Source organism: Muntiacus reevesi, chromosome 17 (assembly GCF_963930625.1).
Source record: "Muntiacus reevesi chromosome 17, mMunRee1.1, whole genome shotgun sequence".
Classification (NCBI taxonomy): domain Eukaryota; kingdom Metazoa; phylum Chordata; class Mammalia; order Artiodactyla; family Cervidae; genus Muntiacus; species Muntiacus reevesi.
In genome coordinates, this window is record NC_089265.1 from 49,764,818 (window position 1) to 49,792,554 (window position 27,737).

Here is a 27,737-nt window from a genome sequence, read left to right on the forward strand (position 1 = left end):
AGTTAATAAATACTTATTTTATAACTGAAAGCTTGGACTTTTTAACTCCCTTTGTCAATTTTTTTCCCATCCTATCAGTACCTCCCTCCTCCACTTCCTGCAATCACCGATCTGTTCTCTGTTTTTTTCCTTCTAAATTCCACATACAAGCGAGGTAGTACAGTGTTTGTGTTTCTCTCTCTGAGCTGTTTCACTTATCACAATGCCCTCAGGGTCCATTTGTATTGTCCCAATGGCCAGATTTCACTCTCCTTTTTAACGGCTGAGTGATACTCCACAGTGTGTGTCTGTGTGTGTGTGTATAAAACATTTTTTTCTTTCACTCTTGATGGATATTTATGTTGTTTCCATATCTTGGCTATTATAAATAATGCTTCAGTGAACATGGAGTGTAGATATGCTTTCTAGTATGTTTATTTTCTTCTCAGAAGTGGAGCTGTTGGGTTATATGATAGTTCTGTTTTTAATTGTTTGAGGTCCTTCCATAATTGTCCATAGGGTCTGCACCAATTTGTGTCCCACCAACAGAGCAGAAGGGTTTTCTTTTCTCCACATTTTCACCAACATTTACAATTTTTTTGGTTTTTGATAATAGTTATTCTAACAAGTTTAAGGTGGTATTTCATTGTAGTTTTGGTTTACATTTCTCTAATCATTAGGGATGATGAGCATCTTTCCATGTATCTGTTAGCCATCTGTATTTCTATTTTGAAATGTTTAATTGGGTTGTTTGAGTTTTTTTGCTTTTGAGTTATATGGGTTCATTATATATTTCAGATATTAGCTCCTTATCAGATATAATATTTTCATATATTTTCTTTCATTTATAGGTTCCCTTTTCATGTATTTGATAGTTTTCTTTGCTGTGCAAAAGCTGCAGATATAATATTTTCATATATTTTCTTTCATTTATAGGTTCCCTTTTCATGTATTTGATAGTTTTCTTTGCTGTGCAAAAGCTGTTAATTTGATGTAGTCAGTTTGTTTATTTTTGCTTTTGTTGCTTTTACTTTTGCTGTCAGTTCTAAAAACTCATTGCTAAAACTGATATCAGGGAGCTTACCATCTATTTTCTTCTGGAGTTTTTATGGTTTTAGGCCTTATGTTCAAGTCTATAATCCATTTTGAGTTCTTTTCATTTACAGTGTAAGGTAGTCAGATTTCATTCTTTCTCAAATAGCTGGTAAGTTTTCTCAAAACCATTTATTGAAGAGACTGTCCTTTTCCCTTTGTGTGTTCTTGACTCCTTGGTCGTAGTTATAACTGACCATGTATGTTGTTCAGTTGCTAAGTTGTGTCTGAGTCTTTGCAACCCCATGTACTGCAACATGCCAGGCTTTCCTGCCCTTCATATATCCCAGACTTTGCTCAAACTCATGTCCATTGAGTTGGTGATGCCATCCAACCATCTTATCCTCTCTCACTCACTCCTCCTCCTGCCCTCAATCTTTCCCAGCATCAGGATCTTTTCTAATGAGTCAGCTTGTCATATCAGGTGACCAAAGTATTGGAGCTTCAACTTCAGCATCAGTCCTCCCAATGAATATTCAGGGTTGGTTTCCTTTAGGATTGACTGGTTTGATCTCTTGCTGTCCAAGGGGCTCTCAGGAGTCTTTTCCAGCACCACAGTTAGAAACCATCAATTATTTGGCTCTCAGCCTTCCTTATGGTCTACCTCTCACAACTGTACATTGTGTACAACTGGGAAAACCATAGCGTTGACTATATGGACCTTTGTTGGCAAAGTGAGGTCTCTGCTTTTATATATGCTGTCTAGGTTTGTCGTGATTTTCCTTCCAGGGAGCAAGTGTCTTTAATTTCATGGCTGCAGTCACCCTCTGCAGTGGTTCTTGGACCACATCTGCATGGGTTTATTTCTGAGTTGTCTGTTCTAGTCTGTTGATCTGTGTGTCTGTCTCTGTGACAGATACTAATTACTCTTAGCTTTATAATATAGTTAGATATCAGGGAAGATGACAACTCCAGCTTTGTTCTTTCTCAGGATTGCTTTGGCTATTTGGGTTCTTTTGTGGTTCCATACAAATTTTGTTTTTTCTATTTCTGTGAGAAATGCCGTTGGTATTTTGATGGAGATTGCAACATATCTGCAGATTGCTTTGGATAATATGAATCTTTTAACAATATTACTTATTCTAATCCATGAGCATGGAATATCTTTCCATTAGTTAGTGTAGTTTTTATTTTTGTTCCTCAGTTCCTTATCGTTTTCCGGGTACAAGCCTTTTACCTCCATGGTGAAGTTTATTCTTACATTTTAATGCAGTTGTAAATGGAATTGTTATTTTTTCTTTCTGATAGTTTGTTGTTAGTGTACAGAAATACCACAGATTTCTGTATATTGATTTTTGTATCCTGCAACTTTAACTCATTTATTATTAGTTTTAGCAGGTTTTGGTAGAGTCTTCAGGATTTTCTATAATTATTATGTCATCTGCAAATAGTGAAAGTTTTACTTCTTTCTTTCCAACTTGTATGCCTTTTATTTCTTTTTCTTACCTAATTTCTCTGGATAAGACTTCTAATACTGTGTTGAATAAAAGTGGTGAAAGTGAGTATCTTTGTCTTGTTTCTGATCTTAGAAGAGAAGCTTTCAGCTTTTCACTCTTGAGTATGATGATAATTATGGGCTTGTCATGTATGACCTTCATTATATTGAGATATGTTACTTTTGTACCCACTTTGTTTTGTCTTAAAGAGATGGTGAGTCGCTTCTCAGCCTTTTGGCTAAGATCAAGTGTAAAGAGATGGTGAATTTTATGAAATTTTGTGTATGTGCTTATATACAAATATATATAAATATATTCCTATCTTAATAATTTCTAGAACCTTCTTACATAATAGTAGTTTGATGAAATAGTGTTTAGTCACTTTAATATTTTTTTAGCTATACTCACGTAAGTTTGAGTTATTTTTTAAAATTGCTTTTAAACATTTTTTGCATATACTAGTGTTAGCATCAATATAAGTAATATCAATTTGACTTTTAATAGAGCAGCCTGAGGAATGGCATTGTTGATGAAAATATTGTTCCAGAAGGTTATGATTTTGGTAAGTAAATTTCATAAGATAAATGTACAATTGAAGTAATCAGTATAAATTTGAAATGAATATTGTTGATGTCATTGTGGTACTTCATGTTAATTTTCTCATAAAATTGAATATTTCTAATATATACACAAAAGCAAAATACTCTGCTGTATCATGTGTGTTGATGATTCTCAAATCTGTGAGTTTAATTTTGACTTATTTCTCCTTTACCCTACTGTCATTTCTGGCTGTTTCATTCAGAGTCTGATGAAGAGACAGGAACCACATAGTAATTTGAGAAGGGAAAGTATTTATGAAGAATTGCTAAATATAACAGGGGATTAGAGTAACAAGGGATTGGCTAACAAAGAGTAAAGAGAACACTATAAAGAATGCAGGAATAGTATAGGGTTGGCCAGAAAGTTCGTTTGAAACTTTCCATAACATCTGACGGAAAGATCTGAGTGAACTTTTTGGCCATCCCAACAGCTAGAAGAAACAGCCTTTACCCTAGGACTTAGGTGGAGTGCCCAAAGAAGTGCGTCTGTCTCCTTCAGCACTGAGATCTAGAACTTGCTGGAGAGGGGATCGCTGTGGTCACTCACTGGCAGGAAAGTCTCTGATGCCCTATCGGTAAAACTGGTAAACTAGCCTGAAGGAACTTCTGGGAAATTGACCCGTTAGGAAGTCTTGGGGAGAGCTGTCTGGGAGGCACTCCACTCTAACACCTCCTGAGCAGTGTGTGGAGAGAATTTGCTGGCTCCTGGGTGGTGCTGGCTGCTCTGTGCTGCCGGAGCCTAGTGCTGAAGAAATGCGTGGTGCTGCAGGCCCTGGGCGCTAGAGAAGCCGTTTTCTTTAGGGGCTGTTGGAGAGCCGCGGCCCAGCAGGAGTCTGCTGGGTGAGCCCGGTGGTGCCCGAAGCATAACTCCTCCCCCGCAGTATCTCTCCTGTGTCCTCTCCTGACACGGAGTAGTGTCATGCCAACTGGTAAAGAAAAAAATGTTTAAAGGATTGGCTAACAAAAGTAAAGAGAACTCTAAAGAATGAGCCTGGAAGTCTAGGGTTCAGAGCAGGTAGGGAGGGGTAATCTGGAGGTTATAGCAGTAAATTGATAACTGACTCAGTGGAGGGGAAAGGATGAATGAAAGATTTCTTTTTGTTTTTTGTTTTGTGTTTTATATAATGGGAAAGGTAGGTAGTAGCTTGTTAATAGCTTGTTAATAGGCTAAGATTGGGATGATCCTTAGAACATGGAAAGTGAGAGAGTGAAGTCTGATTATTATGTATTGATGCAGGTGAAAGAGGTAGAATTGTGCTTTGCCACAGAGTGGAGCATGGTCACTTTGTTTATACAGTAGATTTCAGTTATAAGAGAGAAGTCCTGATGTTGGGTGAACAAATAAATATGGTGATTGGAGTTAATGGGATTTATTTTTTCTTCTGAACTCTTTCTTTTTCTAAAAAATTAAGGCATTAGAGGTTTTTGGAGGGAAGAGGGGCTATGAGATCTCCATGTCGGAGAGTGAGAGAGTGCTGGCGAGGGCAGTGTTAGCAAAGTGGTTCAGATTAGCAGCATTAGTATCGCTTGGAACCATGTTAGAAATATAAATTCTTGTGCCCATCCCAGGCATGCTTAATCAGAGCCTCTGAGAGTGAGGCTCAACAATCTGTCCTTAACAAACTGTCCTGGTGATTCTGAGGAATGCTACAGTTTGAGAACCACTGGGTCAGAGTAGGGGTTGTCTCACTTTCTTTTTGCAAAGGGCCATGTAGTAGACATATATTTTACAGGTCATGAATATATAGTCTGTCACGTTTTTCTGTTTCTTTTAAACAATACTTTAAAAGTGTAAAGATTATTTTTAGCTCACTTGCTATACAAAACAGGCTGTGGTATGGATCTGGCATATCCTTGGACTGAAAGAATGTTGTGTGATCAGTCAGCCGCATTAAGTGTCTACTTGAGATTTATGACATTAATGTGAGACCAGTCACTTTGATTTTGTTTTTTTCCCGATCACAGAATGAATGGTAGTTCCCTTAAGACTTGAAGGTTTGGTATTGGATTACTAGAGGTGGTGTTAGTAGAATTGGATGTTTGAAACTGAGTTTATTGAGAGGTTGAGGATACTGGAATGATTAAGTCTAGTGGGTGAGGTGAGCGCAAAAGAATTTAAGGAACTGAGAGATTATGGTACTGGAACAATCACTTGTATATTGAAATCACTCAAATTTCAGTTACCAGGAGCCAATCTGAGAAAGATGGGAGAGAGTGTAGCCCATGGATGGATTATTACAACCAGAGAGGGTATAGTAGGTGGCATAGTTTTCTATGTAACAAAATTTAAAGCTGGGGGAGAATAATAATTTTACTTTTCAAATACTGATACTATTGCTTTATACATATACTTTTTTAAGCTTTATCTTTTAAATCCTTCTACTTAGGTACATGTGAATTTTTCTCATTTGTAACTGTATAGTATTCTGTTGTATAGATGTACCATAGCAAATTTATTTGTCTCCTATTGATAAATGTCTTTTTGTTCAATTCAAATTAAAAGTATTTTTGAATTCAGTGCTGCGCTTTAGGGATGGTTAAAACAAGAGGAATATATTATCTCTATATACACATTAACTTATGATTTAATAGTTGATCTTTTTCTAGATTCTTCTGTTGCTAGTGTCCCTCTGCATTATTCTTATACTTTGTGGTGCTAAATGTAAAGGATTAAGAGAAATCTTAAATTATGGATTGAGCCAAGAAGGTTATCCTGGACAAGCTCTAATCTTTTCTCTTCTCACTTTTCAAGTTAAAAGTGGGGAACAGATGGATACAGAGACACTGACCTGAAATCCAGGGATTACAGTTTCATAATGAAAGTCAGTGGTTAAATAAAATTTAACCACAGCATTTTTGATGTGCATTCATTCTTGAAACTATACTTTCATTAGAACTGTCTTGTTGGACTGTTTTGCCTTTTAGAGCGTGTTCCTGCTTCTTAGGTTTTTTTTTTTTTGAGGGGGAGTTCAGTTAGCTTTAATTGTACTTGCAAAAAGCAGTATGGGTTATAGATAAAGGTAAAAGATTCCTCAAGACTAAGTGATAATTCATCTGATCAAGTTATAGCAGTATGGAAATCTGGAACCTGGAAAGGGTACAGAAGAAATGAAAATGAGCATTTTCAGCTTGATTCCTCTAGCACTTTGCGACTTGGAAAAAGAACTCAATATAATTTTTACAAATTTGTGTTATTTTTCAGTATTTCGCCCCATATCTGCTAATGCCAAACTTCAGATGAATCGCAGATCGGATTTTGACTTTTCTGCCCCCAAAATAGACCTGGGTGTTGAGTTACATGACATAACAATCGAACTTAATAAACCACAGGTGATTTTTTAAAATGAAATTTTAAATTGTAGGTTATACTTTGTTAAAAGCAGAGCTAAGATTTTAAATGTTAAGATTCATAATGGTATATAATAAACATTACCTTAAATAAGTTAGTAATTTAATTTTTATCTTTGACAGTTAAACAAAAAAATCTTAAAGATTCAATTTTTTCATTCTTCAGTATTTCAGTTTTATGGAACTTCTTGAATCAGTTGATATGATGACGCAAAATCTACCATACAGGAAATTCAAACCTGAGGTACCTCTTCAATACCATGCCAAAGAATGGTAATATGCTTTAAATTTTTAAAATTGAAGTATAATTGCTATGATTGGATATTTGTACATACTGAGAAAGGATCACCACAATAAGTCATTAACGTCCAATATCACACGTAGTTAGTAAAACTATTTTTCTTGTTATGAGAACTTTTAATATCTACTCTTAGCAACTTTCAAATATGCCATACAGTATGATTAGCTATTGTCAATTTGCTGTACATTATATGCCCATAACTTATTTATACTGTAACTGGAAGTTTTTTGGACCCGCTTCACCCATTTTGCCCATCCCCCACCCACTGCTTTTGCCTCTCACCAGTCTGTTCTCTGTATCTATGAGCTCATTAAAAAAAAAAAAAAATTTATATAAGTGAATTCTACAGTATTTGTCTTTCTCTCACTTATTTTGCTTAGCATAATGCCCATCATTGTTCATTCATGTTGTAACAAATGCCAGGATTTTATTCCATTTTTATGGCTAAGTAACATTTGTGTGTGGGTGGGTGGGTGTGTGAGTGTGTGTGTACACTTTATCCTTTCATCCATCTATGGACAGTTGATTGTTTCCATATCTTGGCTCTTGTAAACACTGCTGCAGTGAACATGCGGGTACGTATATCTTTTTGAGTTAGTGTTTTCATTTTCTTCACATAAATACTCAGAAGTTGAATTGCTCAGTGAAATTTATTTTAGCACATTATTTGTTGCCTAGGGAATTTTTGCAGATCCTAATGTCTGTGGCATTAATATGTCTTCAGTTGTATTAAAAAAATGACAGCATAAAAGTAAATTTCTTGACTTTTTAAGAATTTTAAGATATTCTCTTTAAAGGCTGATATAAGCTATATTATGATATTTGGCCTGAAACACTTGTAGTGACGTTTGCTTATTGCACTAGTAAAATTGACTTAAAAGATTCTTTATAATGAATTTACAACTGGAAATACTAGCAGTTTATTCATTTACTGTATTTTTGGAATTACTAAAAAAAAATTCCAGTTTCTTTTTCAACCATGTCTTTTTTTAGTTTTCAAACTTTGCTATCAGAACACTCTTACCTGTTATAAATCTGAAAAAGTTATGGGAGTCTGTAAAGTGCAACCTGTTTTTAAAATTCAGAAGTAGTCTTTTTTTAAGTTATTAAGGTCTTACCTAAGTTTTCAAAGTTGCAGTTACTTTTTCAGTTGAGTATTTTATTTACTATTCAGGTGGCTAAAGGACTAGTTGCCAATTAATACTTTAATAGTTTTTTGGTAGAACTGTGTTGTAACAAAATTCTGTAATTTTGCTTATTTTCATTTAGGAAAAAGATAAGACAAAATATTGTGTTCTTAATTAACTACTAATAGGGTTGGTAAGAAGCAAGTGCTAGATAATATTTTCACAGTCTCTGTATTATGTATGTTGTTAGAACAGAAGTGATGTCAGTTATATTTCATACTGTTGGTTTGAGAGTGTTTTTAAGGGGAGAGTTTTTGTTTTTATTTGTTAACTAGGTGGGCTTATGCTATACGTGGTATTCTTGAAGTAAACATTCGCCCCCACTTACGGATGTGGTCCTGGAATCATATTAGAGAACATAGGCAAAAAGTGAAGCAATATAAAGAACTGTATAAAAAAAAACTAACAAGTAAGAAGCCATCTGGTGAACTTCTCAACTCTTCGGAGGTTAGCATTATAAAAATTGGTTGAATATTTTGTAATACTTAAGTCCTCAGTCTTTAGTGATTAACACTTCCTACTTATTTGTTCTAATTTTGACTCATATTCTCTGTCTCTTTTACTTAGACTTTCTCATACTCCTTAACTTCAGTTGGATGATAGAAACTCTGGTGATTGTTTGGGACTTGAGATTCTTCTCAATCTGGAGAGATTTGGGTTTAGGAAAATAGTAACTTGAAGCCTCACATTATTATGACATTTATAAACCTCAGAGTCCTAGAAAGTATTTGCTACATTGATCTCAGTCTTCTCAGTGTTGGTTTCAAAGCCAAATTTCCAAGTTGATATATATACAAGCATTGCTTTTCAGAATTTAAGAGAAATATCATATTGATGGATGACTTATTTTCAATTTCCTTTATTTTCTCTAGTGCAGCAATTTGATAGAGCATATATGAAAATTATCTATATAAAGTTATGTAAACACATTTTATTTATATTTTTAGGCATTGGAAAAGACTTTGGATGTGTTTAATATAACTATAGCAAGGCAACAGGCGGAAGTTGAGGTAATTCCAGATTGTCCTTCAATTAGTAAAACAAATCTATAATTTATATAGAATTTATTGGTATTGTGCTGTATTATACTATTTCCTAATAGGGGTTCAAATTTGCTTACTTGTATTATAAGAATAATGGCAGAAAGTGAAGAGCAACTAAAGAACTTCTTGATGAGGGTGAAAGACAGTGAAAACCTGACTTGAAACTCAGCATTCAAAAGACTAAAACCATGGCATCCAGTCCCATCACTTCATGGCAAATAGATAGGGAAAAAGTGGAAACAGTGGCAGCTTTTATTTTCTTTGGCTCCAAAATCATCAGTGATGGTGACTGCACCTACAAAATTAAAAGACATTTGCACTTTGGAAGAAAAGCTATGACAAACCTAGACAGCGTATTAAAAACCAGAGACATCAAGCTCTGCTGACAAAGGTTCATAGAGTCAGAACTATGGTTTTCCCAGTGGTCATGTATGGATGTGAGAGTTGGACTGTAAAGAAGACTGAGCACCAGATAATTGATGCTTTCAAACTGTGGTGCTGGAGAAGACTCTTGAGAGTCCCTTGGACTGCAAGGAGATCAAACCAGATAATCCTAAAGGAAATCAACCCTGAATATTCATTGGAAGGATTGATGCTAAAACTCCAATACTTTGGCCACCTGAAGTGGAGAGCCAGCTCATTGGAAAACACCCTGATTGATGCTGGGAAAGACTGAGAGCAGGAGGAGAAAGGGGGCGACAAAGGATGAGATGTTTGGATGGCATCACTGACTCAGTGAACAAGAATTTGAGCAAACTCCAGGATGTAGTGAAGGACAGACAGGGAAGGCTGGCACGCTGTAGTCCATTGGGTCGCAGAATCGGACATGACTTAGTGTCTGAAGAAAAACACCATATTACAGGAAAATTTGATGTATTCTTTCGCCACATCTATTTAAACCATCTATTTGCCACATCTATTCAAGACAGTTTCAGTGGGGGAGAAGTTCTTTCTCAGTGATTGGTCTTAAAGGTGAAAAGCCAATTTCCCCTCCCATTATTATTGCTTGTAAGACAGTGTGCTAAGTACCAGTTAATTCTAAATTCTGATATTTGTCCAGTGTTACAGTTACTATATTTTATTGTCAGTATGATTGTTGTTTATATTTATCCACTAAAGTAGATAAGTTTTGGAAATATCCTGTTTCTTTGAATTGCTAAATAAAGGATGATTTGTCATTTATTTGAAAATTTATTTATTTTAGGTGAAGAAAGCTGGATACAGAATTTTCAGAGAAGGAGCAGAAGAGTCAGAGGGTAATAAAGGATGGTTTAGCTGGATGTGGAATTGGTCAGAATCGCATAGTAAACAACAACTCGATGTTAAACCTGGAAGTACGTTCATTTCATTGTACAGTAGTGCAGTTAATCAAGCTGTGATAGTGTCGCTAACCATCAAGTGTGAAATTAAGTTTTGCAGGAAGTTTTCTCTTTCATTACATAGACATTGAAAGTATATATATATATATGATAAGTAATTCTTACTATAAGTAAAATTGCTAATAAAATTTTAAATGTATGTCAAATAAAAATCAAATAAAAATTTTAAAATCTGACTAATGCTTTCAGAAGAGCATTATGTCTAGAAGATTTAGTAAGTGTGTATAGCACAGTTATAAATAAAAGTTTCAAAAGAGTATAAACCACTGTAAATTTTCATTGAAATTATTTCTTGGAAAGATTTTTACTTCCCAACCAAATGCTTAACATCTTAACTTCAGAGGTTTAGGGACTTAGGTTTATATCCTGGATATATCATTTATTAGCAATATGACCCTGGCGAATTTAAGCTCTCTAAAACTCAATTTTATCGACTTTAAAATGGGTAGACATGATATTAATACTTTGTATTTTGTATGCTACTTATGTTGACTAGCATAATGCCATTAGGTACCTAATATGGGTAGCTATTTTGTGTGCTTAATACAAGCATTTAGAAATTTATATTGCTAAATTTATGTATTTAGTCATTTATATTTAAAAAAAATACACCTAAAATTGCCAATGCCATCTTAGCATTTGTGAATATAATTTCTTAAAGGTATTATAAAAAAAGAGTAAATTTACATTATTAAAAGCAGCTAAATTTGGATTTGGTTTTATCTTGTTACCTACCAGTTAATAACATAAAACATTCTTTATGATTTGTAGGTCTTGAAGAAATATTGACACCTAAAGAAAAAATTTTGCTGTATGAAGCAATTGGCTATAGTGAAACAGCAGTTGATCCAACCTTGCCAAAAACAGTAAAAATGTTTTGTTGCCTTATACCTGAGTATTTATTGATAGATTCGCTTAATTTTAATCCTTTCAGAAATACATGTTACTGACGTGTTCGGTGATCTTACTTTGAATCTGTAAATATTGCATTTGTTTTAGTTTCCATAGTAGGAATAAAATTTTTAGTGTTATGTGGCTTTTTAAAAAATTTTATGTTATAATTTTAGTTTATGTTTAGTTTTAGTATTATGTGGTGATCCTTTAATATGTACAGGTTGTTTTTGAAGTATTTTTCTGGTTTTTGGAAGGAATAAATTGTATAAATAGTATTATAGATATATAATTTTTTTCATTTTCTTCCTGTTTATATTCCAGTTTGAAGCAATGAAGTTTTTTGTTCACTTGAAAAGTATGTCTATTATTCTAAGAGAACAACAACAAAAACCTGAACTGCTAGATATTGTAGTGGAAGAATTTAGCACTTTGATTGTGCAAAGACCAGGAGCACAAGCACTTAAGTAAGTATTAATTTATTTTCTCTTATCTATAAGAAAAAAATTCGTTGTAAGGTTGAGTTGTAGATTAGAGTCATATGGTATTTTTTTAAGAATTAATTTATTCTTTTGTAGTTTTAGGAACTTGGTGTTTTTCATTTATATATATATATTGTGATTATTAAAATAGCACATGTTCAATAGAAAACTTTATGCTGAGGAAACATGAAGGACATTAAAGAATAATACAAAAATGTCAGCACTCACACTATTCAAGAAGAAAGAGCATCACCAATTTTGTTTTTATCTGGGAATGTATTTTACCTTCTGTTTTAAAATTGCTTTATTGAGTTATAATTCATGTACCATACAGTTCATCCATTAAATTGTATAATTTACTTTTTGTCACACTGTAATGTATACAGAATCCACATTGGTTTATTCAGCATTGTATGATAATTATCCTTACCTAATTTCAGAACGTTTTAACACCCCAGAAAGGAAATGCTAATCCCCATTAGCAGTCCTTCCACATTGCTCCTTCTTTCCAGTGCAAAATTGGTTAAAAGCTAATTCTAAGAATTTGTTTGTTTAGGGTATTTCATATTAATTGAATCATATAATACATGGTCTTTTCTGTCAAGCTTCTTTCACTTAGCATGATATTTTCAAGGTTCATGCATGGTATAGCATGAATTAGTACTTCACTCTTTTTTATTGCCTAATATTTCATTATATGAATATACCACATTTTGTTTGCCTATTCATCAGATGATGAATATTTGGTTTATATCCTCTTTTGGCTGTTATGAATAATGCTGCTGTGAATATTAATGAGCAATGTTTTCTAAGGACAGTTTTCAAATTTTCTTGGGTATTTACCCAGAAGTGGAATTGTTGCCTCAAATGGTAACTGTACTTAACATTTTGAGGAACTGCCAGACTGTTTTCCAAAGCAACTGCATCATTTTATATTCCTACCAGCATTGTGTGAGGTCTCCACTTATCTACACCCTTTCCTGCACTTCTCTGTCCTTTTTGATTATTGACTTTAGCCATCCTAATGAGTGTAAAGTGGTTTCGCACTGTAGTTTTGACTTGCACTTCCCTGATGGCTAATGATGTTGAGCATCTTTTCGTGTGTTTATTGGCTGTTTCTGTATAGTTATTTTTAGAACTATTAAATTCCTTTGCCCATTTTTTCTCTTTTAGTTTTTTAAAAACTTACATTGAGGTATAGTTGATTTACAATGTTGTGTTCATTTCTGCTCTACAGCAAAGTGACTCAGCTATACATGTAATCTTTTTCATATTCTTTTCTACCGTGGTTTATCATAGTATACTATATACAGTTACCTGTGCCATACAGTAGGGCCCTCTTTTTTACCCATTCTCTATGTAATAGTTTGCATCTACTAATCCTAAACTCCCAATCCACCCCTCCCCCTCAACAACCACAAGTTTGAGTCTATTTCTATTTATAGACAAGTTGATTTGTGTCATATTTTAGATTCCACATATGTGATATCATATGGTACTTGTCTTTTCCTGAATTACCCCATTTAGCATGATAATCTTTAGGTCTATCCATGTTGACAAGTGGCATATGACATTGTCTGTTTTTTATGTCTAAGTAGTATTCCATCGTATTCCATTGTATATATGTACCACATCTTTATCCAGTCATCTGTTTGATAGGTTTCCATGTCTTGGCTATTGTAAGTAGTATTGTATTGAACATTGAGGTATGTGTATTTTTTCAAATTACAGCTTTTTCTGGATGTATGCCCAGGAGTGGGATTGCAGAATCATGTGGCAACTCCACTTTTAGTTTTTTGAGGAGTCTCCATGTTTTCCATAGTGGCTGTACCAATCTACATTCCTATCACCACTGTAGGAGGACTCTGTTTTCTCCACATACTTTTCAGCATTTGTTATTTGTAGATTTTCAGTGATGACCACTCTGACCAGTGAGAGGTGGTACCTTATTGTAGTTTTGATTTGTGTTTCTCTAATAATGAGTGTTGTTACGCATCAGGTCATGTGCTGTTGGTCATCTGTATGTCTGTTTTTGGAGAAATGTCTATTTAGATCTTCTGCCTATTTTTTGATTGGATTTTTATGCTCTTGTTATTATTGAGTTGTATTAGCTGTTGTATAGTTAGGAAATTAAGCCCTTGTCATTCACATCTTCGCAAATGTTTTCTCCCAGTCCTAGTTATCTTCTTGTTCTTTTATGGTTTCCTTTGCTGTACAAAAGCTTCTAAGTTTGATTAGGTCCCATTTGTGTATTTTACTTTTATTTGTATTTCCTTGGGACGTTGACCTAAGAAAACATTTTTATGTTTTATATAAGAGAATGTTTTGCCTATATCTCTTCTAGGACTTTTATGGTGTCATATCTTATGTTTAAGTCTTTAAGTTACTTTGAGTTTATTTTTGTGCATGGTATGAGAGTATGTTCTAACTTCATTGATTTACATGCCACCGTCCAACTTTCCCTATACCACTTGCCAAGGATGCTCCTTTTTTCCGTGTGGTCAGAATACTTACTTGAGATAATTTCTTTACTCTTACATTTGTTGAGTCTTATTTCATACCCTAGTATGTGGTCAGTCCTAGAGAATCTTCCACGTGCACTTGAAAAAATGTGTCTTTGGATGTAAAGTCCTGAAAATATCAATTAAAAGTCTAATTGTTCTGTTTTATCATTTAGGATCTCTGTTGCCTTGTTGATTTCCTGTCTCAAAGATCTTTTCATTAATGTGAGTGGGGTGTTAAAATCTCCTACTATTACTGTATTCCCATCAATTTCTCCCTTTATGTCTGTTAGTATTTATGTGTTTGGGTTCTCCTGTATTAGGTGCATGTATGTTGATGAGTGTAAAATCATCTTGTATTGATCCTTTTATCATTTTAGTATCCTTCTATGACATTTGTTTTAAAGTTTATTTTGTCTAATAAAAGTATTGTGACCCCCACTTTCTTGTCATTTTCATTTGCATGGAATATCTTTTCCATCCTTTCACTTTTGATCTGTGTGGGTCTTTTGCCCTAAGGTGGGTCTCTTGTAGGTAGCATATTGTAGGCTGTTTGTTTTATTCAGTCTGCCACTCTTTTGTTGGAGCATTTAGGCCATTGATGTTTAAGGTAATTATTGATAGACATGTATTTATGTTATACTGTTTTATACAATGAACTGGAAAATTCTTCAAGAGATGAGAATACCATACCACCTGACCTGCCTCTTGAGAAATCTGTGTGCTGGTCAGGAAGCAACGGTTAGAACTGGACATGGAACAGCAGACTGGTTTCAAATAGGAAAAGGAATATGTCAAAGCTGTATATTGTCACCCTGCTTATTTAACTTATATGCAGAGTACATCATGAGAAACGCTGGGCTGAAGGAACCATAAGCCAGAATCAAGATTGCCGGGAGAAATATCAATAACCTCAGATATGTAGATAACACCACCCTTATGGCAGAAACCGAAGCACTAAAGAGCCTCTTGATGAATGAAAGTGAAAGAGGAGAGTGAAAAAGTTGGTTTAAAGCTCAACATTCAGAAAAGTAAGATCGTGGCATCTGGTCCCATCACTTCATGGCAAATAGATGGGAAACAGTGGCTGACTTTATTTTTCTGGGCTCCAAAATCACTGCAGATGGTGATTGCAGCCATGAAATTAAAAGATGCTTACTCCTTGGAAGGAAGGTTATGACCAACCTAGATAGCATATTAAGAAGCAGAGACATTACTTTGCCAACAAAGGTCTGTCTGGTCAAGGCTATGGTTTTTCCAGTGGTTATGTATGGATGTGAGAGTTGGACTGTGAAGAAAGGTGAGTGCTGAAGAATTGATGCTTTTGAACTGTGGTGTTGGAGAAGACTCTTGAAAGTCCCTTGGACTGCAAGGAGATCCAACCAGTCCATCCTAAAGGAGATCAATCCTGGGTGTTATTGGAAGGACTGATGTTGAAGCTGAAACTGCAATACTTTGGCCACCTCGTGCGAAGAGTTGACTCATTAGAAAAGACCCTGATGCTGGGAGAGATTGAGGGCAGAAGGAGAAGGGGATGAGAGAGGATGAGATGGTTGGATGGCATCACCGACTCAATGGACATGGGTTTGGGTAAACCCCAGGAGCTGGTGATGGACAGGGAGGCCTGGCGTGCTGCGATTCATCGGGTCGCACCGAGTCGGACACGACTGAGCAACTGAACTGAACTGAAGCCTTGTTTCCTGTTGATGCTATATTTCTTCTTCTTCTTTTGGCCACACCATGTAACTTACGGGATCTTAGTTCCCTCACCACAGATCGAACCCCAGTCCTTGGCAGTACTGGAGAGTGCACAGTTCTAACCATTGGACCACCAGGGAATCCTCCCATTTTTCTCTTTTTTGTGGTTTGATGATGTCCTTTTATGTTTGTGTTTTCTTTTTTTGGTTTTAGTGAATCTGTTGTGTGCATTTGATTTGAGATTGCCTTGTTTTTCAAGTATGTTAACTGCTTTTTATATCTGCTTGCTTTAGATTGATAGTCATATAAGGCTACCACACATTCTAAAAAAAGAAAAAAAAAAGAATCTACCTTCTACCTTTTCTTGCTCTTCTTCCCCACATTTTATGTTTTTGATGTCCTTTTTTAAAAAAAAAATCTTTATGTTTATCCTTTTACTGTTCCATTGGGGTTATCATTGTTTTCATGAAATTGTTTTGTTTTGGTTTTTACATAAAAAATGTACTAGCTTATTTAAGTGATTTGCTTTACAGTTGTGATTTTTCTCTTTCCTGTACATTCTTATTTAGAAAAGATTTCCCATGTTTCTTTTAAGGTGGGTTTAGTATTGCTGTATTCTCTTTATTTTTTGCTTATCTGAGAAATTCTTTTTGTCTTCTATTCTGACCTTGCTGGTCAGAGTATTCTATGTTGCATATTTTTCCCTTTTTTGATTTTGAATAATGTCTTGCCATCCCTTCTGGCCAACAACATTTCTGTAGAAAAATCAGCTGATAGTCTTATGGGGATTCCCTTGTAGTTAATTTTTTGTTTTTCTCTTGCTACTTTTAGAATCCTCTCTAACTTTTGCCATTTTTATTATAGTACGTCTTGGTATAGTTCTGTTTGGGTGTATCTTGTTTGGGACTCTCTGTGCTTCCTGTACCTGGATTTCTGTTTTCTTCTTTATGTTTGGAAAGTTTTCAGCCCCATAATTTCAATTGGCTTTCATCTGGTGTCCTGATTGGGTGATTTACTCAATTCTATCTGCCAGATTGCTTATCCTTCTAAATTATTCATTTTGCTCTTCATTGCCTTTAGCTAACTTTCAGTCTCAGTAAATGAGTTTTCTACTTTTTCTTGCCTCCCCCTTTATAGTTTTTATTTTGTTTTTATAGCACTCTGCATTTCTATTAATAGCCTTTCTTAATTACTTAAGTATTTTTATCTTATATTTAATTTTATCTTTTGAACTTGGTGTCTGTTAGACTGAAGAGGTCTGTGTCATTGTTCTTTCAGGGGAATTCTCTTGATCTTTTTACTGGGAGTCATTCTTCTGCTTCTTCATTTTACTTATATTTCTCTTACTATGTAAAGTTAGGAGAAACAATTGTCTTCTCCGGTCTTTGAGGGCTTTTTGTATGTGGGTGCATTCTTGTGTTGCTTGGGTGGGGTTAATAGTACATTTGGCGCAAGGTCTGGTTTAGTACAGGCGTCTGCTGCCTCTAACCTCAGCGTGTGCTGGCTGTTAGCCCCTTGGTAGGTGATGTGTGCGTGTAGTGCAGACCGTGTGCGCCATGTGTGTGTGTAGTGCAGACCGTGTACGTCATGCGTGCGTGAAGTGCAGACCGTGTGCGCCATGCGTGCGTGTAGTGCAGACTGTGTGCGTCATGTGTGCGTGTAGTGCAGACCGTGTGCGTCATGTGTGCGTGTAGTGCAGACTGTGCGTCAGGTGTGCGTGTAGTGCAGACCGTGTACGTCATGTGTGCGTGAAGTGCAGACCGTGTTCGTCATGTGTGCGTGAAGTGCAGACCGTGTGCGTCAGGTGTGCGTGTAGTGCAGACCGTGTACGTCATGTGTGCGTGAAGTGCAGACCGTGTACGTCATGTGTGCGTGAAGTGCAGACCGTGTACGTCATGTGTGCGTGTAGTGCAGACCGTGTGCGTCATGCGTGCGTGTAGTGCACACCGTGTGCGTCATGTGTGCGTGTAGTGCACACCGTGTGCGTCATGTGATGTACATCATCTCTTGGTGGCAGTGGCAGCTCGTGCATGCCCCCAGAGCCCGCGATGGTGCTGGAGGTGGCTCCTGGCCGCTCCTGGAACCTGCAAGGGTGGCAGTGGCAGCTCAAGATTGCTCCTGGAGTCCACGAGGGCAGCAGCAGCAGCGGCTTGTCATCTCTCCTGGAGCCTTCAGTGCCTCTTTTTAAAGACCAGTGATCCCATTCATGAGGGCTCTGCCCTAGTGACCTAATCACAGCCCAAAGGCCCCGCATCTAAATAACATCACATTAGACATTAGAATTTCAGCAAATGAACTTTGAGGCCCCAGATATTCATATCACAGCAGCTTTTGTTAGTTCCCTGGCTCCAGTGGGACACACCAGGAATATGGCCCACTGTCCCTATAGTTACTGCCTTGCTAGGGAATGGGGATGATGGACAGTTAAGCAGAAATGGCAAAGGGCTACCTTTCTGAAATTCAGCTGTCTTTTGCTTAACTTTTCCCTGGTTGCTCTAAGGTTTTTTTTTTTTTTTTTAATTAAATTCCAGACTTGCAAAAAAGTTGATTTTAGGAGTTTTTGCTAGGTTAATGTTCATTTCAGTGGGGAAACTTGATTATTTGAGCACCGTTTCCTGCCAGTTTGAGTGACAGTACTCGTACATTAACTTGTTTTTTGAAGCCTGTATTATTTTAGAGCAGTTTGAGGTTTATAACAAAATTGAGAGGGAGGTGTAGACATTTCTCATATAAATCTTGTTCCTACTCATAAATACCCCCATATCAACTCCACTTAGCAGAATGGTACTTTTTTACTAAAACTGAACATACACTGACATAGTTATCCAAAGTCCATAGTTTACATCATGATTCACTCTTGTTTTATATTCTGTGGTACGAACAAATACAGAATGACAAGTGTCCATTATTACAGTACCACACATAGTATTTTTACTGTTCTAAAAATCCTATTTTGTGTATTTATTCCTTACCTACCCCCCAACCACAGTTTTCCTGTGTTCATAGTTTTGCCCTTTGTAGAATGTCCGATAGCTGAAATACAATGTGTAGTCTCTTCATATTGACTTCTTTCATTTAGTGATATGCATTTACACTTACTATATGTCTTCACGAGTTGATAACCCATTGTTTTTATTGTCTGGATGTACCACAGTTCATCCGTTCACCTACTGAAGGACATTTTGGTTGCATCTACATTTTGACAGTATGAATAAAAGTGCTATAAATAGCTGTGTACAGGTTTTATATGAACATAAGTTTTCATCTCCTTTGGGTAAACAACAAGGAGCTGATTGCTGGTTCACATGGTAACAGTGGGCTTCCCAGGTGGTACTAATGGTAAAGAACCCGCCTGCCAGTGCAGGAGACCCAGGTTCAATCCCTGAGTTAGGGAGAGTCCCTGGAGGAGGGCCTGGCAATTTACTCCAGTATTCTTGCCTGGAGAATCCCATGGACAGAGGACCCTCATGGGTTACAGTCCCTAGCATCGCAAGGAGACAGGCACGACTAAAGCAACTTAACACACACACACCTATGTGGTAACAATATGTTTAATTGTGTAAGGAACCACCAAAGTTTTTCCACAGTTACTATACCATTTTGAGTTCCTAAGAGCATCGTATGATTGTTCCTATTGCTCCACCTGTATCTTCGTTATTACTTGGTGTTGTCATATGCCGGGTTTTGGCTGTTGTAATAAGTATGTAGTGGTATGTCAGTATTATTTGAATTTGTATTTCTTCAAATGATATGATGTAGAGCATCTTTTCTTAAACTTTTTGTCAGTCTTATTTGGTGTCTGTTAAGTTCTTTAGTCCATTTTTTCAAATTGTGTTGTGTACGTTTTGTTCTTATTGAGTTTTGTGTGTTCTTTGTATATTTCAGACAATAGGTCCTTATCAGATGTGTTGTTTTCAAATATTTTTTCTTCCTCTGTACAATGCTGTTTTTTTCTTCCTCTTAACATTGCTGTTTGTTGTTCAGTCACTAAGTTTTTTTTTGTTTTTTTTTTTTAATTTTTCAGTGGGTTTTGTCATACATTGATATGAATCAGCCATAGAGTTACACGTATTCCCCATCCCGATCCCCCCTCCCACCTCCCTCTCCACCCGATTCCTCTGGGTCTTCCCAGCCCACCAGGCCCAAGCACTTGACTCATGCTGTTGTTCAGTCACTAAGTTTTTCTAACTCTCTGTGATCCCATGAACTGCAGCACTACTATCCTACTGTGTTTGCTCATACTCATGTCCGTTTAGTCGGTGATGCCATTCAACTGCCTCATTGTCTGTCGCCTCCTCTCCTGCCCTCAATCTTTCCAGTATCAGGGTCTTTACAGTGAGTCGGCTTCTCACGTCAGGTCGTCAAAATATTGAAGCTTCAACTTCAGCATCAGTCCTTCTAAAGAATATTCAGGGCTGATTTTCTTTAGGATTGACTGGTTTGATCTCCTTGCTGTCCACGGGACTCTCAAGACTCCAGCACCACAATTCCAAAGCATCTGTTCTTTGGTACTCAGCCTTTATTACGATTGAACACTCACATCTATACATGACTACTGAAAAAAACATAACTTTGACTACATGGACCTTTGTTGACAAAGTGATGTCTCTGCTTTTTAATACAGTGTCTAGGTTTGTCATAGCTCTCCTTCCAAGGAGCAAGCATCTTTTAATTTCATGGTTGCAATCACTGTCTGCAGTGATTTTGGGGATGAAGAACATAAAATCTGCCACTGTTTCAATTTATTCACCATCTATTTGCTGTGAAGTGATGGGACTGGATGCCATGATTTTTTTGCCTTTGTTTTTTATGTGTTGAGGTTTTTTTAAATTAATTTTTTATTGAAGGATAATTGCTTTATAGAATTTTGTTATTTTCTGTCAAACCTCAATTGAATCAGCCATAGGTATACATATATCAACTCCCTTTTGAACCTCCATCCCATTTGCCTCCCCATCCCACCCCTCTAGGTTGATGCAGGATCCCTGTTTGAGTTTCCTGAGCCATACAGCAAATTCCCATTGACTGTCTATTTTACATATGGTAATTAAGTTTCCATGTTACTGTTTCCATACATCTCACCCTCTCCTCCCTCTCCCCATGTCCATAAGTCTTTTCTCTATGTCTGTTTCTCCACACACTCACTCTCTCTAAGTCGCTTCAGTCGTGTCCGACTCTGTGCGACCCCACAGACGGCAACCCACCAGGCTCCTCTGTCCCTGGGATTCTCCAGGCGAGAACACTGGAGTTTCTCCACTGCTGCCCTGTAAATCAGTTCTTCAGTACCATTTTTCTAGATTCTGTATATATGTGTTAGAATATGATATTTATCTTTCTCCTTCTGACTTACTTCACTCTGTATAATATGTTCTAGGTTCATCCACCTCATTATAACTGACTCAAATGTATTCCTTTTTATGGCTGAGTAATATTCCATCATATATATGTACCACACCTTTTTTATCCAATCATCTGTTGATGGATGTCTAAGTTGCTTCCATGTTCTATCTATTGTAAATAGTGCTGCAATGAACAGTGGGATACATGTGTCTTTTTCAATTTTGGTTTCCTTAGGATATATGCCTAGGAGTGGGATTGCTGGGTCATATGGTGGTTATATTTGCACTATTTAAATGAATCTTCATACTGTCTTCCATAGTGCCTGTATCCATTTACATTGCCACCAACAGTGCAAGAGCATTCCCTTTTCTCTACACCCTCTCCAGCATTTATTGTTTGTAGACTTTTTGATGATGGCCATTCTGACCAGTGTGAGCTGATATCTCATAGTGGTTTAGATTTGCATTTCTCTAATAATGAGCGATGTTCGGTATCTTTTCATGTGTTTGTTAGCCATCTGTATGTCTTCCTTGGAGAAATGTCTGTTTAGGTCTTTCTCCTGCTTTTTGATTGGGTTGTTTGTTTTTCTGGCATTGAGTTGTATGAGCTGCTTGTATATTTGGAAATTAATCCTTTGTCAGTTGATTGATTTGCTATCATTTTCTCCCATTCTGAGGGTTGTCTTTTCATCTTGCTTATAGTTTCCTTAGCTGTGCAAAAGCTTTTAAGTTTAATCAGGTCCCATTTGTTTACTTTTGCTTTATTTCCACTACTCTAGGAGGTGGGTCATGGAGGATCTTTCTTTGATTTATGTCATTGAGTGTTCGGCCTATGTTTTTGCTCTAAGAGTTCTATAGTTTCTAATTTTACATTTAGGTCTTTATTCCATTTTGAGTTTGTCTCTGTGAATGGTGTTAGGAAGTGTTCTAACTTAATTCTTTTACAGGTAGCTGTCCAGTTTTCCCAGCACCATTTATTGAATAGGCTGTCTTTGCCCCCTTTTATATTCTTGCCTCCTTTGTCAAAAATAAGGTACACATAGGTGCATGGGTTTATTTCTGGGCTTTCTATCTTCTTCCATTGGTCTATTTTTCTGTTTTTGTGTCAGTACCATACTGTCTTGATGACTAAGTAAATAAGTAAAGTCACTCAGTCGTGTCTGACTCCATGCAGCCCCATGGACTGTAGCCTACCAGGCTCCTCTTTCCATGGGATTTTCCAGGCAAGAGTACTGGAGTGGGTTGCCATTTCCTTCTCCAGGGGATCTTCCCGACCCGGGGAATGAACCTGGGTCTCCAGCATTGCAGACAGATGCTTTACCATCTGAGCCACCAGGGAAGCCTTGTAGTATAATCTGAAGTCAGGAAGGTTGATTTCCTTCAGCTCCATTATTCGGGGTCTTTTGTGTTTTCATATGAATTGGGGAATTTTTGTTCTAGTTCTGTGAAAAAACGTCATTGATAGTTTGTTAGAGATTGCACTGAATATGTAGATTGTGTTTGGTGGTATAGTAATTTTCACAATATTGATTCTTCCTACCCAGGAACATGGAATATCTCTTCATCTGTCTATGTCGTCTTTGATTTCTTTCATTAGTGTCTTGTAATTTTCTGTTTACAGTTCTTTTGTCTCCTTAGGTAAGTTTATTCCTAGATATTCTTTGTGTTGCAATGGTGAATGGGATTGATTCCTTAATTTCTTTCTGATTTTTCATTGTTAGTATATAGAAATGCAAGTGATTGCTGTCTATTGATTTTGTATCCTGTGACTTTGCTAAATTCACTGATTAGCTCTAGTAATTTTCTGATACTATCTTTTGGGTTTTCTATGTACAGTATCATGTCATCTGCAAACAGTGAGAGCTTTACTACTTCTTTTCCAATCTGGATTCCTTTTAATTCTTTTTCTTTGATTGCTATAGCTAGGACTTCCAGAACTATGTTGAATAATAGTGATGAAAGTGGACAACCTTGTCTTGTTCCTGATCTTAGGTGGAATGCTTTCAGTTTTCACCATTGGGAATGATGTTTGCTGTAGGCTTATCATATATGGCCTTTACTAGGTTGAGGCAGGTTCCTTCTATGCCCATTTTTTGAAGAGTTTTCATCATAAATGGGTGCTGAATTTTGTCAAAGACTTTTTGGTCATCTTTTGAGATGATCATATGGTTTTTATGTTTCAATTTGTTAATAACGGTGTATCACATTGATTGATTTGCATATGTGGGAGAATCCTTGCATTCCTGGAATAAACCTAATTTGGTCACGGTGTATGAGGTTTTTGATGTGTTGCTGAATTCTGTTTGCTAAGATTTTGTTGAGGATTTTTGCACCTATGTTCATCAGTGATATTGGCCTATAGTTTTCTTTTTGTGCTGTCTTTGATTTTGGTATCAGGGTGATGGTGGCTTCATAGAATGAGTTTGGAAGTGTTCTTCCTCTGCAATTTTTTGAAAGAGTTTTAGAAGGATAGTCATTAGCTCTTCTCTAAATGTTTGATGGAATTCTCCTGTGAAGCCATCTGGTCCTGGGCTTTTGTTTTTTGGGAGATTTTTGATCACAACTTCAACTTCAGTGCTTGTAATTGGGTTGTTCATAATGTCTATTTCTTCCTGGTTCAGTCTTGGAAGATTGAACTTTTCTTAGAATTTGTCCATTTCTTCCAGGTTATCTATTTTATTGCCATATAGTTGTTCATAATAGTCTCTTATAGTTCTTCGTAATTCTGCATTGTCTGCTGTAACCCTCTCCGTTTTCATTTCTAATTTTGTTGATTTGATTCTTCTGTCTTTTTTTCTTATTGAGTCTGGCTAAAGGTTTGTGAATTTTGTTTATCTTCTCAAAGAACCAGCTTTTCATTTTATTAATCTTTACTGTTATTTCTTTCATTTCTTTTTCATTTCTTTCTGCTCAGATCTTTATGATTTCTTTCCTTCTACTAATTTTTGTTCTTTTTTGTTCTTCTTTTTCCGGTTATTTTAGGTGTAAAGTTAGGTTGTCTATTTGATGTTTTCTTTTTGTGTCTTGAGGTAGGATTGTATTGCTACAAACTTCCCTCTTAGAACACCTTTTGCTGCATCCCATAGGTTTTGAATTGTCGTGTTTTCATTGTCATTTGTTTCTAGAAATTTTCTGATTTCCCTTTTGATTTCTTCAGTAACCCACTGGTTATTTAGAAATGTGTTGTTTAATCTCCACGTGTTTGTGTTTCTCACAGTTTTTTTCTTGTAATTGATATCTAGTCTCAAAGTGTTGTGGTCGGAGAAGATGCTTGATATGGTTTCAGTTTTCTTAAGTTTACTGAAGTTTGATTTGTGACCCAGGATGTGGTCTATTGTGGAGAATGTTCCATGTGCACTTGAGAAGAAGGTGTATTCTTCTGCATTTGGATGGAATGTCCTGAAGATATCAGTGAGATCCATCTTATCTAATGTATCATTTAAGACTTGTGTTTCCTTATTAATTTTCTGTTTTGATGATCTGTCCATTGGTGTGAGTGGGGTGTTCAAGTCTCCTACTATTATTGTGTTACTGTCAGTTTCTCCTTTTATGTCTTTTAGTGTTTGTCTTATGTATTGAGGTGCTCCTGTGTTGGGTGCATAGATATATACAGTTGTTATGCTTTCCTCTTGGATCGATCCCTTGATCATTATGTAATGTCCTGCCTTATTTCTTATAATCTTTAAGGTCTCTTTTGTCTGATATGAGGATTGCTATTCCAGCTTTCTTTTGCTTCCCGTTTGCATGGAATATATTTTTCCATTCTCTCACTTTCCATCTATATGTGTCTTTAGGTCTGAAGTGGGTTTCTTGTAGATAGCATATATGTAGGTCTTGTTTTTGTTTCCATTCAGCTAGTCTGTGTCTTTCAGTTGAAGCACTTAATCCATTTACATTTAAAGTAATGATATATATGTTCCTGTTGCCATTTTCTTAATTGTTTGGGGTTGATTTTGTAGATCTTTTTCTTTTCTTGTATTTCTTGACCATACAAGTCCCTTTAACATTTATTGTAAAGCTGGTTTGGTGGTACTGAATTCTCTGAACTTTTGCTTTTTATTTCTCCATCAATTTTGAATGAGATCCTTGCTGGGTAATCTTGGTTGTAGATTTTTCCCTTTCAGTACTTTAAATATATCCTGCTATTCCCTTGTGGCCTGCAGAGTTTCTGCTGAAAGATCAGCTGTTAAGTGGATGGGATTTCCCTTGTATGTTACTTGTTGCTTCTCCCTTGCTGCTTTTAATTTTCTTTCTTTGTGCTTAGTCTTTGTTAGTTTGATTAGAATGTGTCTTGGAGTGTTTCTCCTTGGATTTACCCTGTATGGGACTCTTTGTGCCTCTAGAACTTGATTGACTATTTCCTTTTCCATGTTGGGGAAATTTTCAACTATAATCTCTTCAAAAATTTTCTTATACCCTTTCTTTTTCTCTTCCTCTGAGACCCCTATAATTTGAATGTAGGTGCATTTTATATTGTCCCAGATGTCTCTGATGTTGTCCTCAGTTCTTTTCATTCTTTTTCCTTTATTCTGCTCTTCAGAAGTTATTTCCACCATTTTATCTTCCAGTTCACTGATTCGTTCTTCTGCTTTAGATATTCTACTATTGATTCCTTATAGAGTATTTTTAATTTCAGTAATTCTGTTTTTTGTCTCTATGTTTAGTCTTCACTTCTTCTAGGTCTTTGTTAATTGCTTCTTGCATTTTCTCCATTTTGTTTTCAAGGTTTGTGACCATCTTTAGTATCATTATTCTGAATTCTTTTTCAGGTGTTTGCCTATCTTCTCTTCACTTATTTGGACTTCTGTGTTTCTAGTTTGTTCCTTCATTTGTGTAGTGTTTCTCTGCCTTTCGTTATTTTTTTAACTTTGTGTTTGAGGTCTCCTTTTCCCAGCCTTCATGATTGAATTCTTCTTCCTTTTGGCTTCTGCCCGTCTGAGGCTGATGCAGTGGTTCGTGTAAGCCTCCTGCAGGCTGAGATTGTGCTGAGTGTTTGCTTCCCTCTGATGGGCACGGCTGGGTGAGGTGGTAATCCTGTGTGCTGATGATTGGTTTTGTATTTTTGTTTTTTGTTGGTGAGTGAAAGTGAAGTCACTCAGTCATGTCTGACTCTTCGTGACCCCGTGGACTATAGCCTACTAGGCTCCTCCATCTATGGAATTTTCCAGGCAAGAGTACTGGAGTGGGTTGCCATTTTCTTCTCCAGGGGATCTTCCCGACCCAGGGATCGAACCCGGGTCTCCCGCATTGGAGGCAGACGCTTTACCGTCTGAGCCACTGCACAGGGTGCTGCCTGGTAATGCCAGGTCTTGTATTCAAGTGGTTTCCTTTGTGTGAGTTCTCACCATTTGATACTCCCTAGGGTTAGTCCCTGATAGTCTAGGGTCTTGGAGTGATTGCTCCCACTCCAAAGGCTCAGGGCTTGATACATTCTCCATGGCGCACAGAGCTCCTGTCCCTGCAGATGAAGACAAGGATGGGGAGGCGGTTTTCACGTGAATGTGTCACCTGGGCCACTTGTCAGCCTTGCTGTGGTCCGCCTTCCGCTCTTGCTGTCTCAGTAAACAGTTCTTCTGTGGAGGCCAAATTTCAACTGCAGATCCAGTCATAGACACCTGCTCTGCACCCTCCATCTTCTTTCCTGTGAAACCCAAGCGTCCCATCCACCACCTATGACTCTGGTCCCCATTCTGGCCTCCTCTTTCCCGGACGCTGAACCTCCCCTCTCCACATGTTGAGTTTTAAGACAGCTTTTTCACTCTCCTCTTTCACCTTCATCAGGAGTCTCTTTAGTTCCTCTTTGCTTTCTGCCATTAGGGTGGTATCATCTGCATGTCTGAGAAAATTTGATATTTCTCCTAGCAGTCTTGATTCCTGCTTGTGAATCATCCAACCCAGCATTTTGCATGAGGTACTCTGCATAGAAGTTAAATAAGCAGGGTGCAGTATATAGCCTTGATGTACTTCTTTCCCAATTTTGGACCAGTCTATTGCTCCATGTTCAGTTGTAATTGTTGCCTTTTTGACCTACATACAGATTGCCCAGGAATCAGGTTAGGTGGTATGATATTCCCATCTCTTTAAGAATATTCTGTATTTCATTGTGATCCACATAGTCAATAAAGCAGAAGTAGATGTTTTTCTGAGAATTATCTTGCTTTTTCTATGATCCAACAGATGTTGACAATTTCATCTCTGGTTCCTCTGCCTTTTCTAAATCTAGCTTGAACATCTGGAAGTTCTCGGTTCACGTACTGTTGAAGCCTACCTTGGAGAATTTTTATGCATTACTTTGCTAGCATGTGAATTGAGGGCAATTGTGTGGTAGTTTGAACATTGTTTGGCAGTGCTTTCTTTGGAATTGGAATGAAAACTGACCTTTTCCTATCCTGTATCTGCTGCTGAGTTTTCCAAATTTGCTGGCATATTGAGTGTAGCCCTTTAACAGCATCATCTTACAGG

The 27,737-nt window shown here is 36.8% G+C and overlaps 1 protein-coding gene across 3 annotated transcripts in view; it reads left to right on the forward strand.

Annotated features, from left to right (window-relative positions):
• Positions 1-27,737, forward strand: part of VPS13A (vacuolar protein sorting 13 homolog A) — a 253,920-nt gene that overhangs the window by 35,817 nt on the left and 190,366 nt on the right. For all 3 annotated transcript variants that reach the window (XR_010659536.1, XM_065908329.1, XM_065908328.1), the window contains exons 10-17: positions 3,012-3,069; positions 6,309-6,436; positions 6,621-6,727; positions 8,218-8,389; positions 8,890-8,952; positions 10,190-10,319; positions 11,136-11,230; positions 11,580-11,722. Coding sequence is in view for 2 of the 3 variants with exons in the window: in XM_065908329.1 (XP_065764401.1) it covers positions 3,012-3,069; positions 6,309-6,436; positions 6,621-6,727; positions 8,218-8,389; positions 8,890-8,952; positions 10,190-10,319; positions 11,136-11,230; positions 11,580-11,722 (896 nt within the window). In the remaining variant the exon portion in view is untranslated. The remainder of the gene's footprint in view (positions 1-3,011; positions 3,070-6,308; positions 6,437-6,620; positions 6,728-8,217; positions 8,390-8,889; positions 8,953-10,189; positions 10,320-11,135; positions 11,231-11,579; positions 11,723-27,737) is intronic.